Here is a 14,524-nt window from a genome sequence, read left to right as displayed (position 1 = left end):
AAAACACAGTGTGACTTTATTAGTGTCTTGAATGTCGACTGCAGAGTGCTGATAACAGACACATGCAATCCACCACCAAACCCATAACAGCCCCCCCCCCCACCCCCTCCCTCCCAAAAACCCTTCCAACTCGCCCCCCACCCTTTCTCTTTACCATTGCCGTTAGTTGCTGGAAGCAGTGGCCTGTATCATGACCATCCATTATATGGGCGGCTGCTGGTTAGTGCTGGGATGAGGCTGTAGAGGAGGGAGGCAGGTTTTGTTGATGGGAACGTACATTTCCCTGTCGCAGCGAAACGTTAGGGCGAAAGGGAAGTGTCACCTTCTACAGGAAGCGTTAGATAGAGAACAAAACAGGACATTCTTGTTACAGTACTGTAAAGAGAGGGGTGGCTTGACAGTACAGAAATATGGAGAAAGGCATGAGGAGTTGTGTAGTGTCAGCAGTGTGTTGGCGACCCTCTGTGAACCCATAAAGGCAGCGGGACGCTTACAGGGAGGTTAAAGCCTTAAATAGAGACTCCTATAAACAGTGTTACATATAGAGACGTGTATAGTCACTGCAGCTGTGCCTTGGCCATTAAACGCCAGTCGGGGGCGAAGACGAACAAATTAACTGTAACCTATGGGTAAACTAAAATAGAAGTTTTGCCAACAATGGCTTGTTGGAAAATATTTACTTGAGGGAGCTGTTTAATCAGGAAAGGTGCTGAGGACAGCATGCATTGACATTCAGACTTTTCATTTGGATGACCTGATTTCCAGATGTTAGTACAACCGGCTTAAATGTCATGCTTGGATAGATTTATAAAGCATATACAGTATGCTGTAGGTATAAACATATGTTTTTTCTGCATAGCAGGTGTTGCGGCTCTTCCTAAAAATATAAAAAACTGTCAAGTTGTTGAAGACCCGCAACCAGATAACCTCTTAAACCTTATGAACTTCGGTCAAAAGTCATTTTCCCATCAATTGTTAGCACACACAATTGCTAACAAAAGTTTGGGTGACAACGTACCTTCTCTATAACTGTAAAAAAACAACAACTGTGGAAGATGTTTTACCAGACAAGAACGTGACCAGCAACCATGTTCACACCACAACGTCTACAGCCAGCAGTTTTATTTCATCCTAACGAAGCTGCCTGAAATAATATTCAGATTAATTTGAGCCCTTTTTTCCACTCGCCATTTCTTGCACTTGTCCCACCTCCCCCCGCCCTTCCCCTCCCGTCATGCAGGTGGTGCTCGATGTGGGCTGTGGGACTGGCATACTGTCCATGTTCGCTGCCAGAGCTGGGGCCAAGAAGGTCATAGCAGTCGACCAATCAGAAATCATCTATCAGGCCATGGACATAGTCAGGTGAGACACACTCACACTCACACTCACACACACACACACACGCACACACTCACACTCACTCACTCACTCTACAGTCAGTCACTTGTTTTCCAAAACCTGTTCCTCAGATATATATGGAATTTCATTTATGGTGCTCGCAGCAATGAAAAATGTGAAATTTAAAACTCAACTGCAACTCGTCTTTTAGTCGGCAGTTAACATGCTAGCCGGAGTCGAGAGTTTTACGGGTCTTTCCTTTTGTGTGCATCAGAGGATTGTGGGAGTAGAGGTTTGTGTGACCTCCAGCAACCTTTTATTTGTCGCAGCTGGTTGACTTCAATAGAGCTGCTGTCAGTCGCGTGGCCATAATGCACGTAATTTACACCTGCGGTCGGACTCATTCACCCCTCGCCTCTTCTCCTCTGTAGTAGCTACCGTCCGAGGCCTTCTGTCTCACACACACACACACACACACACACACATATATATATATACACACACACACACACACACACACGTACGTAAATGACCCCCTGTTGGTACCTTTGTAATACAGTCCTCAGTCCAATTTCAGGTGCTGTGTGTTTCCAGTTTTCCAGCAGCTGGTTCTCCACAGTGGAGTCATCTACCACCACCAGAGCTTCTACTTTCCCTACGTCTACCTACAACCACTTCCTCCATCACACCCCTGCCTCTAAAATGCATTTTTGAATCAGGGGCCATTATGACTGCTATTATTACCGTTATGTAAGAGAGTGTGGTATAAGCAAAACAACGGGGTTTGCTGAAGGAAAAGGATGTTTCAATTTTACAGCCCACTGACTCGCTGTTGGAGTGTGTGTTGGCATGCAAGTTTGCCAGCGGTGAAAATTCAGCTAAAGAAAGACGTGTAACACCCCCCCCTCCACACACACACACACACACACACACACACACACACACACACACACACACACATACTGTACATACAGAAACACACACAAACTCTTGTCCTTGGCTCCTTTATAAATCTACTGTTCGCTAGGGTTGGGATTTTAAGGCTCTTATTTCTGTGTGTGTGTGGATGGCCATTTCCTCTCGGTGTTAATATCAGGATTGTAATTAAAGTGGCTCCTGTTGGTTGGGCAGGAGCATCCATCTCCTGTCTCCACTCCGTCGCCGAAGTTTAAATGAAAAGCTAGATGTGACTTCCTTCCTTCACAGTCACTTCCTTAATGGATAATGTCTAAATACGTTTTTTTTTTCTTCTTCTTTTTTTTTAATGGCTGGAATTGATGGATTATCCAATAGAATGCTTTGAATTGTGACAACAAAGTGGAAAAAAAAACTAGATAACAGATACGTAGATGAGTGAAATTCAACTTTTAATTGTGAAGTAAAGAGATTATCAGTTTGTGTGTTTATCAGCCAATAATAGAATGCTGATCAGACAGTAATACGCCCTATGAATGAATGCATGTAATGTAGGAAAACCTGGCAAATGTTCAAACGGTAATTATTAGAAACAAATTTCATTTTTCTTTATTCTTTTTTGTTATGTACTGAAAGAAGCAACAAAATAAAAAAATATGTACTGTATATGAAATATATTTGGCAGATATATCTATCAAAAATCATGTATCTTTTATAAGAACACACAAATACCTAGAGAGGCAAAAAATGAATTTGTATGACAAAGGATAGATTGACCATCAGAAGACAACGAATATTTACACCTCTCTCTCACACACACACACACACAAACACACAAACACACCTCAAAACCACACAGATGCTGACTCTCTCCCCAGAGTCCTGACATTGTCCTCTAAATTACCCCAATAATGAGATTACAGTGTTTCCCTCTTGTGAAAGGTGTAGGAGGTGGGGTGGGGGGGGGGGGCGTGGGGGGTGTTGGATCCTGGATCCTGGGAGGAGGTGATAGCGGCGGTTGCAAAGCAGAAGAGGGGAGAGACAGTTCAAGATAAGGATCGCTGCCACAGAAATGCACTCTGGGCCTCTGTGAGTTATTGTTCTGTCCCCGGTAACATTAGCTGTCATGATAATGGAATATTCACAGAGATTGATACCCAGACTGGCCGGTCTGAAAGGAAGGATCATTTAAACAGCAGCACTGATCTTACAGTCCCTACCTGAGCCTGACACCTCTGCAGGCCCACAGTTACAGTTTCCCCCCTGTCACACTCACTACACAGCTCAGGAAAGACTGGAAATATAATGTACTAGACAGTTTGCTCAAAGCTGTATGGAAATTGCTTGCTGCACAGTGTGGATATATATCTAGATTATACGTCATCCATTTTGTAAAGTTTGTATGTAGTTAATGTGACTGATGTTTTTGTCAGTTGACTAGTTACTTTAGCTTCAGTGACTTAAAGGATCAATGAGGCTTAAAGCTGCACTAATCACTATTTTTATATTAACAAGGGGTCGACTGTGACTATAAGTAACGTGAAAGGGGTCGCTCTTGTGATGAACCGACAGAATCACCATCCAACGCTGCAGATCCCCTCAGCTCTACGGAGCGTTTTCAGCGTCTTTTAGCTCGTTGGTTTGGTTTTATGGCAACACTACTGTTTTGGTTTACTCTCACCACTCTCATCAACCTCATTCCCACTCACAGTATACAGCTGTTTTCTGTGAAAAAGCTTGGCTAAAACCACTGTACTATCCAGCACTAAATGGCAGACAGACAAAGTTGACGACCAGCTGGTAGAGACCAAACCAGAGCCAAAAGCAGAGTGAATATTTTTCTTAAAATCGGCGTGAGTGAGCTGAAGCACGAATCCAAATAAATGCTAATGTTGCTCTGTGTCTGTTGTATGTCTAAATAGGTGACTGTGGTGTGTTCATCATATCAACTTTATAAGATGATAATACGTCAGTATTGTGTTGTTGTTCCACTGCCACTGCCAAGTGGGGTGGCAGTAGCTCAGTCCGTAGGGAGTTGGGTCGGGAACCGGAGGGTCGCCGGTTCAAAGTATGGAGTGTGGATTGGTAGCTGGAGAGATGCCAGTTCATCTCCTGGGCACTGCCAAGGTGCTCCTGAGCAAGGCACCGTACTCAGGGTGCTGGTCCAGCACTGGCAGCCCACTCACTCTGACATCTCTCCATTTGTGTGAATAGGTCCTGAGCATGTGTGTGTATTTCAGGCCTGTGTGTAGTGATTTCTAACGGAGTATAAATTGTAATGAGGATTAAAAAAAAAAAATTTATAAATTAAATTAAGTGGCCAACACATTCATTCTCCTATATTATGACAAAATGTAGTTGCCATAATTGGGATTTGTAGTATCCACCTTTTTGAATGTGCACCATAGCTAAACTACCCCATTCTTGAACCACTGGTTTGTCGGATGCTAAGTTTTTCTCAGTCATCTGACTCGTGCGCGTTTCCCACAGGTCCAACCAGCTGGAGGACAAGATCACTCTGATCAAAGGCCGCATAGAAGACATCAAGCTCCCTGTGGAGAAGGTGGACATCATCATCTCAGAATGGATGGTCAGTACCTATTTACGCACACCTTTTACTCCTGAAGCCTCAATAAATGAAAAAGTGAATGAAAAAAGTGTTCAAAAGTTCAATTCCCATTTCAAAACATGTTACCTTATACTGATAGCTTGTTTTGTGTTTCGAGACCTTGTGCGTTCACTTCAGTAAGCGCTTTTTGGGCGTGACTGGGGAGGACAGCTCGGGTCAGACTCAAACCACCTTATGGCTTTTTTATGATGTTAGTATAATTTGGTTTAAAAGAGAAGGTGTGTGTGTGAGATGAGATGTACATGAGGGGAAAGTTCATTTATGACAAATGGCTAAAGCCTGGACATCATCACAATGCATGTGGCGTAATTTATGGGGGGGGTTACAACACCCCCAATAATCAAAACTGGCCAGTGCAACCCAACCCAAAAACTTATTATAATTTCCTTTACATAAGTAAAGACATTTGCACCATAAATGATGATGCAGAAAAGGCACAAATTGTTGCAGAGATATTCACCAGAAAGCAGAAAATTACGTGTTTGATGCTCAAAATTTCAATTTTGCTCAAAAGTGGAGATCTTAACCCCCGCACTGTTGAACCCAAAGGCCCTTGGTCCAACACATCAAAATCCATAGAAGATGTTTTACTTGTGACAGCAGAAACAGCACAGGTATAACTAATAATAATATTAATGATGGCTTCCGTTTCAGTTGTTCATGTCAGCCATTCCAGCCAGACCATTGTGCATAACTAGAGCCCCGACAATGAACACCTAAATGGAGTGCAACCATTATCAATGTTACTCGTTATACTGTTATAAGTCAACGAGTCAATGACTTTAAAAGTGATTCTTCAAATTCAGTGTAAGTAGGTCTCTACAAATAAAGCTTAATAAAAAATAAAAAAAATGCTGCTCTGTGTCACAAATCTACTTTTTTGGCCTATTCTGAGGCCAATAAGTGTGCTTACATGTGTGGTGTGAACAGTCTCTTCAAACCCATACAGGCACTTACCCAAATTGTAGATGCTCAACTTAATCAAAGATTGGTCCTTTACTAGCCAATGAGCATGCAGAATCCAAGGTGCCGGTAGCAGTGATGCATGTTTTAAACATGGCTTAAAAGGGGCTAAACTCGACCATGAGCTCCTCTGAATACCTAAGCAAGAAGAGCCGTCTTTCTTTCCCTTGATGCCCATTTATCAGTGAGATTCTCTGTGGCGATACAGGCGGGACGGCCAAAGTTGAACGCACCGCTGAAGTCATCCCTAATTCATGAGCATCCCATATCTGTCCCTTCTCCACCTCCCCCATCCATCGTGAAACCCCAGGGTCACGAGCAGGGGTCGCCAGCCAGAGCCTTCCCACCCTCTCACCAGGGAAATTGAAATTTGGTGGTTGACGTGCTAGTGGAACGGTGAAGGATAGGGGGCGTAATCTCTGATGACACCGGCTCACAGAGCGCTAATAAATCCGAGAATCCTCCAGTCACTTCTCATCATGGCGGCGATGGCAGACATTTCTCAGAGTGGCCAGAACTTCAGAAGCTGCCCTCCAATCTGCCTGTATAAAATGGAAAAATGACAGTTGTCACGGGAGTAGGCTTTCTGCCCAGTGTAAATGGCTTCAGATTGTATTAAACTTGAATGGTTTTGTTATATAACCAGCTAGTGTCTTATTACCGCAGGGCAATACTGGAGATGTCATCACTATAGTATGTCATTCTTTATTTATTTTTTTTGCTACAGATGCCGGGTACACGGTGAATTTTCCAAAACATTGAATTTATTAGTTTGTAAAATAAATCCATTTTATAAAATGTTTTCTTGAAAGTTGTAGAATGGGGAATTCCCACGTAGGGATGCAAGATTCCTCACCCTCATTACCCACCGACTCTAAAACAACCTTTTATTACGACATCTAATTTCAAACGTGTTTTACTAAAATATAATTTGACCTCTCTTGTTGGTTCACAGTTTACCTCTTCTGCAAACTCTCAGCAAAATGAAATTGCTTAAAACTAAGATAAACCATAATTTGACATTTCAAACACTTTCTTAGCAGCAGCCATTCAATATATATAGATTCAGTAATTACCGGTACCTTTCTATTTAGTAGTTTTTATTGTCAATGGTGGAGTACGCCGTTCCTGTACTGGATTCACAGGAAACGATTCTTGCATATAATCCAGTGTTACTGTTTGTAATTGTATCTTATTGATATCAGTTTACAGGTAACTCTCTTCCAGCCGTATCAGAGCAGAATTGAGGTACTGCTAATGCAAACTGAACTTTTTCTACTGCTGCTAGTTCACATTAAAAGCACTCCACTGGCCTTTATTGTGAAGCAGTCTCAGGAAACGCAAATGTGTTACTGAGGTTAACGTATCTGAAACACGTAAACTATACAAGGCAACGGCCATTTCTAGCTATTTCTTTGACAGTGGATCAGTTTAATATTACAGGGAGGAGTGGAACCAGAAGGAGCAGCCACCGTAAGCTGCAGCATGAAATACGATCAAAAGGCTAATTATTGATTAACTTTTTATTAAAACAATGTGAGTTTGTTTGGCTGCTTTGTAAATTGATAAACCAGTTGCTCTACTGTATTTTTGACAAAAGAACTGCTCAAGGAGTGTTTACTGTCCCACAAATTTCTAGGACCTGTAATATTACACCTCACTTGTCATTACCGTTGTAACCACGAGTGTCGCCAGATCGATCACAACTGAAACCTTAAGGATTATGCCTTTTTAAAGTCACTTTGGTTCATTTTGTAAGGTTTGGACAGTTCCTCTCTGCATTATACCCAAACATCCTGTCTCAACTGTAAATATGGCAAATAATGCAAGCAAAACAACATTCAAATGCTGTATCTTTGTGACTTTGGTCAGGGTTTAATGCCTTGGCCTGACCCAGCTCAAAATGCCCACGCACGCATTCTCTCTCTCTCTCTCTCTCTCTCTCTCTCTCTCTCTCTCTCTCTCTCTCTCAAACATACATATAAACAAGGAGTAAATACATCAGATATAATACAAGTGAACAGGATAATTATGATGTAATTGCAGATACTAAACAAATTATGTGCATGTCCCTCAAAGGGTACGTTAAAACCATATTATAAAAAATAAAAAAAATAGATGTATATAGATAATCTCGCTCACTCTCACACACTCTAACACAGATTGGAGGCTTGCTAAGGCCTCCAATTTAGAATTGCCAAATTGGGTCAAAGCAATTGCAGGGATGCACAGGAGGGAATTGTGTAACTAAGAATAGATTAGCATCCAGCATTTTTTTCTGTGCAGGGAAGATGCAGGCTTTGTAATTTGTCCTCTGGTTTGTAGGAGTATAGGGTTGGTGAAATAAAAAAAGAGGGAAAAAAAACTCAATTGGAAGCGGGAACTGAAAACATTTTGCACAGCTTCACTCTAGTAGTTAGTCTAGGTAGAAAGTATATTATAACAGTCCGGTGAGTTTGTTGTCACTGAACAGTGTTATTAATCAGTACTTTGTAGAGAGAGAGAGAGAGAGAGAGAGAGAGAGAGAGAGAGAGAGAGAGAGATCCTCAGTCTTACTGTGGCAAAGAAAAGCATCATTCCTTTAAAACAAAAACTACAATCATCTATCATCACATGTTGTGATTGAAAATGTTGTTCCCTGGCCTGGAAAGAAGACTATATTGACTGGAAGGCATTCAGTGAAACATGTTTGGGGCTTTGAAAGGGTATTAATTTCAAAATGAACAAATGCAGTACATAATTTCAAAAACAGAATATAACTAGAATGACAAGAATAAGAACAGATCAACAGTTTGTTGCTACAACTTGAAAGTGTTTATTAGGGATATTCACAATTAATTGACCAACTTTACTCCATAGTGCTACTGTGCTACCAATGACCAAAAACTCCACAAGGTACCTTTTGAATATTGTTCATTAAATTGTCTTTTAAATCGGTTAAACCTATGTATGTTTTCAAAGAGGACTGGCACCGGCATATTTAAATACCTCTAAACACACTTTTCTTAGCTTGGAGTGTAATGTTAAATTATTTATCCAGTGTTTATAGAGATAACCTTTCAAGTTGTATCATGAAGTAATATGTTACTTACCTGACAATTAAGGCTATTAGGGGAAAAGAGAGAGAAAAAAGGATTATATCACTGAAGTCCAGCTGTCAGAGTTGTCCAGCTGACCGAGCAGACGGACAGTGGTTACAGGGCTAATAGACAGAGATGGTTGATGGATGTGGTGTCTCTGTGGTAGTGGTGGTGGTGGTGGAGGAGAAGGGGGCAAATGAGTGTCTGTCTGCTGTGGCAGTGTTTGAGAGACTGCCTTTAGCAGCACCACTGTCATTTCATAACTCACAACATTGATCGGTTCTCTTTCTTAGCACACCGAAAGACAAACAGTCCAGTGCAGATAAGAGAGTGGGGGGCTGCTGGGGAGGAGGAGAGCCGAGTCCCCTCAAAGGCCAAATAAAGATTGTCAGTCCAAGATCAATCACACAGGTGATGGGCCTGCTAGCTTGACGGTGTTTTAATAGTACGGACGCACAAATGAGGACGAGAGTAGACTGTCAGAGGAGAGTTGGCTTTAACAAACTTTTCTTACATAATACTAGAGTCAGCATTAAGAATTGGAGCCTTAAGTTAAGTGTTTTAAGAAAAAAAACACACACATGCTAGTGACAAACCCCAAACAAGACAATAACTTTACTTGTCCTTGGCATTTAATGGAAAAGTCCAATGCGTTAACATGGACACAACTTTGCATTTCTGCAGACTGATCTCACAAAGTGGCGTATGTATGACTATGACAATTCGTATGCCATTTTTGCATGTTATCAAGACGCAAACTCGTTTTTTAGCGTGTTTATCAACGCTGTTTGGCCTCCTTAGACCTACATCGCCGTAGCAAGTAGTATGAAAGGAGGGAGGCCGGTTGGGGTGGCGGATGGGTAAAACACAGGACTTTCACCTGGGGGAGCACTGCCTTAGAGACTACCTTATGGGGCAGTAAGCCTGTCAATGTTTTTTTTTTTTCACAAATAGGCTGATTTAAATCTGCTAAAAATAGGATAGATTTATGTTACACTTACAAATCAACAATAATGTGGTGGTCCCCCCTGCAGAATCTCTAAGGACCCCCTATGGGTCCAGGACCGCCTGTTGAAGATCTCTGCCTTAGAATACCAGTTCTTTAGTTTTCACAGGTTTTGTTAGCTATTGTTTAGGGAGAAAACGTTTTGATTGTTTTCTTCATTTCTAATGTCTATCAAACCTGCAATTAGTACCAGCTTGGTGTCTTTTCGTAGTCGCCATTTCCCATCCTTTCCTTGTAGACTTAATATCTACAAAAGAAAAAAATATCAAACTTTAGAAAAATGCTGCAGTAGACCATATATGTCCCCCTGCCAATCAACTGAAGAAACAAACCTGGATCTGGAACTAAGTATTTGGTCCAAGTGTGAAATTGCCTTTACAATTCTTCATTAAATGGAACACAAGCTGGTGATACAGAAAGCTATGATAGAAACTAAGTGTTGACTTTTCCTCGAAAAAACATGTAGTCTTTTACTGTGGTTGTGGAACCTGCATCACATACTCTATTGTCTTCTTGACAACAGTTTGTGTACAGAGGCAAAGGCCGGTGTCCCTGAGCTTATTGAGGTATGTGGTAAGTCACCTTGGTGAAAAACTCTCCCAGAATGCCCAGTTGGTCTTCAGCAACAGTGAGTCTGTTTCATTAAAATGTGAAAGGAACCCTGATCAAGAAAAGTGTGAGAAAGCCCTGTTCAACTTCTCTGCTGCAGAGGATTTCTTTGTGCCCACACCTCTGATATTTTACCTTGAAGTGAACATAGTTTGACTACCAAACAAGTATCACTGACACACACACACACACACACACACACACACACACACACACACACACACACACGTCCAAATCATTGTGTGCGGTAGAGGTGTGAAGTCAAATTAATGGCAGCCCTTCCGCTTTACCTTCATTATCAGTTCTGGGAGACTCACCTGCCCAAGAAGAGGGCAGTAGTCATCAGTCATCCTGTCCTTCAGTCTGACTGACTGTCATTCACACACACACACACACACACACACCCAACTCACACACACCCCAACTCACTCACACACACCCCAACTCACACTCTTAAGGCCCAGACACACAGAGCCGATGGTCAAACGTCGGCAGAAAAGGCAGTTGGACTGATCAGTCTCCCCAAATTGGTTTAAAAAAAGTGCCTCGGAACACAACAAGGCGACAAGATGTAATACGTCTCCGTAACAGCAGGCGGTGCTAATCTGTACTGTCGCCCAAAAATGAAAACAGGCAGCTGATTGGACGAATTACGCATTACGTGGGTCTTGTTTCTCCGGAAATTCAAAGACAGACTGTCATGGCGGCTTGTTCAGAATACGATCTCATATTGTACTAAAATAGTTCACCGAAACGTGTTTCTGAAAACATTTTAAGCGATAAATAGGCCATACAGTTGCTGAATCTGTCTTCATTTCAGATCAACAAAGGTCAGTTTAAAAGATTTTCGTCAGATTTTGATAGACTCTAGTCACGCTCATTCCGCTCCCCGTTTCCAGGTTAGCACTCTACCAATCAGATGGGTCATTTGAGTCCGACTGCCGGCAGTGCCCGCCCCGCCGATCATACATGTCAAATCGGCCAAAATGAAGGACGACAGCCCCTCGGACGGACGACGGCACGGAACACACCGAACAGACTCGAGTCACTGACCTCGCCAGACTGTCCAACGGCCGATTATCGGCTCTGTGTGTCCGGGCCTTTACAGTTTTAGGAAGTGTTTTTTTAGCTAGCTGCCTGTGTACCAAAACCACTGATGCATCTAACTCGTCCCATTTGTTATTTGGCAGGTTTTTGTTGCTGTGGTGTAGACCAGGCAGTTTGATATGTACAGTATAAGGTGACAAAAAAATCAAAATCAAAAACATACTGACCACTGTTGTTAATGGTAAATGATGTCCTCATGCAGCAAGCTCTGCTCAAAACATCTTCTGGTTAGATGAAACAGGGCAGCCATGTTGTAAAATGAGCTGCTTATTATACATTTCTATAAAAAAACAACACAAGAAATGGTTAAAGCACAGAGTCCTTGCTTTGCACCTGGGGTCTCATTTATAAAACTGTGCGTAGGATCCTTAGTATAAGTGTACGTACGCCCAAAATGGCGTACGCCGGAAAAAAGTCAGATTTATAAAACTGTGTGTATGCACACCTGTAAGCAATGTTCCCTTTATAAATCAGAGATTACCTACAAGCGTGCGTACGTGGATCAGCCTCTTATCCCGCCCTGTGCACGCCCAGTTTTTAACCATAAATAGTCAATGCAAAGCACCTCGTGAATACTGATCAGTATGTTAATGACCCTGGCAGTTGTTACACAAATCATGATGACTGGCGGAGAAAAGGCAAAAAACTTCTCAGACGTTCAGGAATTGCTGCAAATTGAATTATAATTTCGGCCTGTTCTTGCACAGTGTAGGAAAACCTGATCTATAACTACATGTATTAATAATACGTCCAAAACGGCAGGCATTACAGCACTCGGGGACAGCTTCGATATACCAGACGTATATAATAAGATTTAACAGAACTATATATTATATCCAAACAAGCCTTAGTGATAAAGTTGAAGATTATATATAATATTCATAAAAAAAACACTTAGCTGTCTGATATGTCCCTCAGGAAACAGCCGGTTGCCCCCAGAGTGGCGAGGACCTGTATTTGGACCGGAATGGCACGGTTCCGGCGCGATGCCCTCTCATAGATCTCATAGATCCAAGAAATCGGCATATTAGCCAGTCATCGTCGTGGTCCCTGAAGTCTCTTTCTCTCCTGCTTCTTCCATCGGGGGTTAGTCGTCCTGCAGGGCCAGCAGTGCCATCATGCAGCATTACGCACGGGTTCACCGCAGAATTTATATGTTTACAACATATTGTGATTGTTAACACCTTGCCAAAATGACAGCATTAACTAGTGGTATCCCCCACTCCGAGATACAATTTGAAGACAAAGGTGTAATAGGCAAACACACTTTTCTTCATGCAGGTTTTGCAAACAGTATTAAAGTTTTCGGACCGATAACGAGGACTTTAAGTGTAAAGATTGCGCGAGAGCTTAACAGCTGTATTTATAGACTTTGACATTTGATGATATATGCACAGTATTAAAGACAGCTATTTAATCATTTAGGCTACACTGTGTTCTGCTGTTATCTAATGCTAGGGTATTTGATGCTATCCTGTATTCCATGCAGTCGGGCCATCTCCTCCTCCTGCGCTCCGTAGCGGACAATGCGACGACGAGACAGCGCCAATTAAACATTAAGAACAATGTTTTATTTAAGATTTGAGTTGGAGGTTTTTATGGAACAATTATCACTCAGTACAAGCGCAAATAACACTGCTGGATTTAATCTTCATGGTAACGTGGATGATATGGAGTTAAAAAATGTGCGTGAGGCATCAATACTTGAAAATATTACGAGTAATCGTTATTCCCATTTACTTTCTGCAGTCTGACTTCAGTTCACCACCTCACCATCTGCGTCGCCAATTCCTATTTTGTCTCCAAAATGTGCGTACGCATGGGTCAGAGTTTGCGTGGAGGACCGCGCATTCTCCCGTCAAGTTTGTTTTTTATAAATCACAACCTTTGCGTGGGAAGTGGCGTACACACATTTTCAGCCCCATTTTGTGCGTACGCCACGTTTATAAATGAGACCCCTGGTCTTGCTGAAATCCAAATTTTACCGGGATGATGTATTTAGTTTTTTTAAAAATCATCAGTCATCCATCTCTCACATGACATAATCATATTTTCATAAATGTGTCTACAACCAGTCAGAGACACGTTTCCTCATCACCCATCTGTTTTAAAGGTGCAGTAGGTAAGACTTATAACACTAACTTAGTCATATTTGTTGAAACTGACCCTATGTTCGAGTAGAACTACATGAAGCAGGTAATTAAAAAATAAATCCAGCTCCTCTGGCACCACCTCCAAAAAATCCAACGCTCCCTGTTCAGATGCACCAATCAGGGCCAGGGCGGTGTCTAACTGCGTGTCAATCACTGCTCATGCACACACATTCATTCTCCCTTGTGGGGGGAGGGGCTTAGGAGACAGTTTTGGGCTTTAGCGGAAAGGGGGGAGGGACTGAGAAGTTGTTGATGTTCACATTTTTTGGCTAAGTCCTAGATCTTCACAGTCCTACCTACATCACCTTTAATGCATCTCTTGGTTTCCCCCTTCGCGCCTATGGCATATGGCCATATTGGCGTTTACTATGGGCAGGGTGTTATATAAAGGCCCACAATGCAATTCTATATGATAATATCTACTATATGTATCTAAAATGCAATATTGCATTCCGCTCATCTGGTCAAAACATCACAAGTAAAGGGATAACTGCTCTCTGGTTTGAATAACGGCTACATGCAGAACATGAACCTGACAACCTGAAATATCTCACAAACGGACATTCTCATAAACACAAACCCATAATCCTGCACTGCTCAGTTGACATTGTTTTTGTGGAGAGAAATAGCCTCCACATTCACTCAAAATGATGAATTTAATAGCGGCTTGTGAATGCTTGGAGCAGTACACAGCCGAATACAAGTGTATTAGGATTTTTATAGT

General features: G+C 42.0%; 1 protein-coding gene across 2 annotated transcripts in view; it reads left to right on the top strand.

Annotated features, from left to right (window-relative positions):
• The window catches only part of prmt3 (protein arginine methyltransferase 3), a 63,163-nt gene that overhangs the window by 8,041 nt on the left and 40,598 nt on the right, over positions 1-14,524 (top strand). For both annotated transcript variants that reach the window (XM_078253754.1, XM_078253765.1), the window contains exons 9-10: positions 1,241-1,362; positions 4,744-4,843. In XM_078253754.1, the coding sequence (XP_078109880.1) occupies positions 1,241-1,362; positions 4,744-4,843 (222 nt within the window). The remainder of the gene's footprint in view (positions 1-1,240; positions 1,363-4,743; positions 4,844-14,524) is intronic.

This window comes from Sander vitreus, chromosome 1 (genome assembly GCF_031162955.1).
Source record: "Sander vitreus isolate 19-12246 chromosome 1, sanVit1, whole genome shotgun sequence".
Taxonomy (NCBI): Eukaryota; Metazoa; Chordata; class Actinopteri; order Perciformes; family Percidae; genus Sander; species Sander vitreus.
Note: the sequence above shows the minus strand (reverse complement) of the source record. Positions and strands in the feature narration are given on the sequence as shown.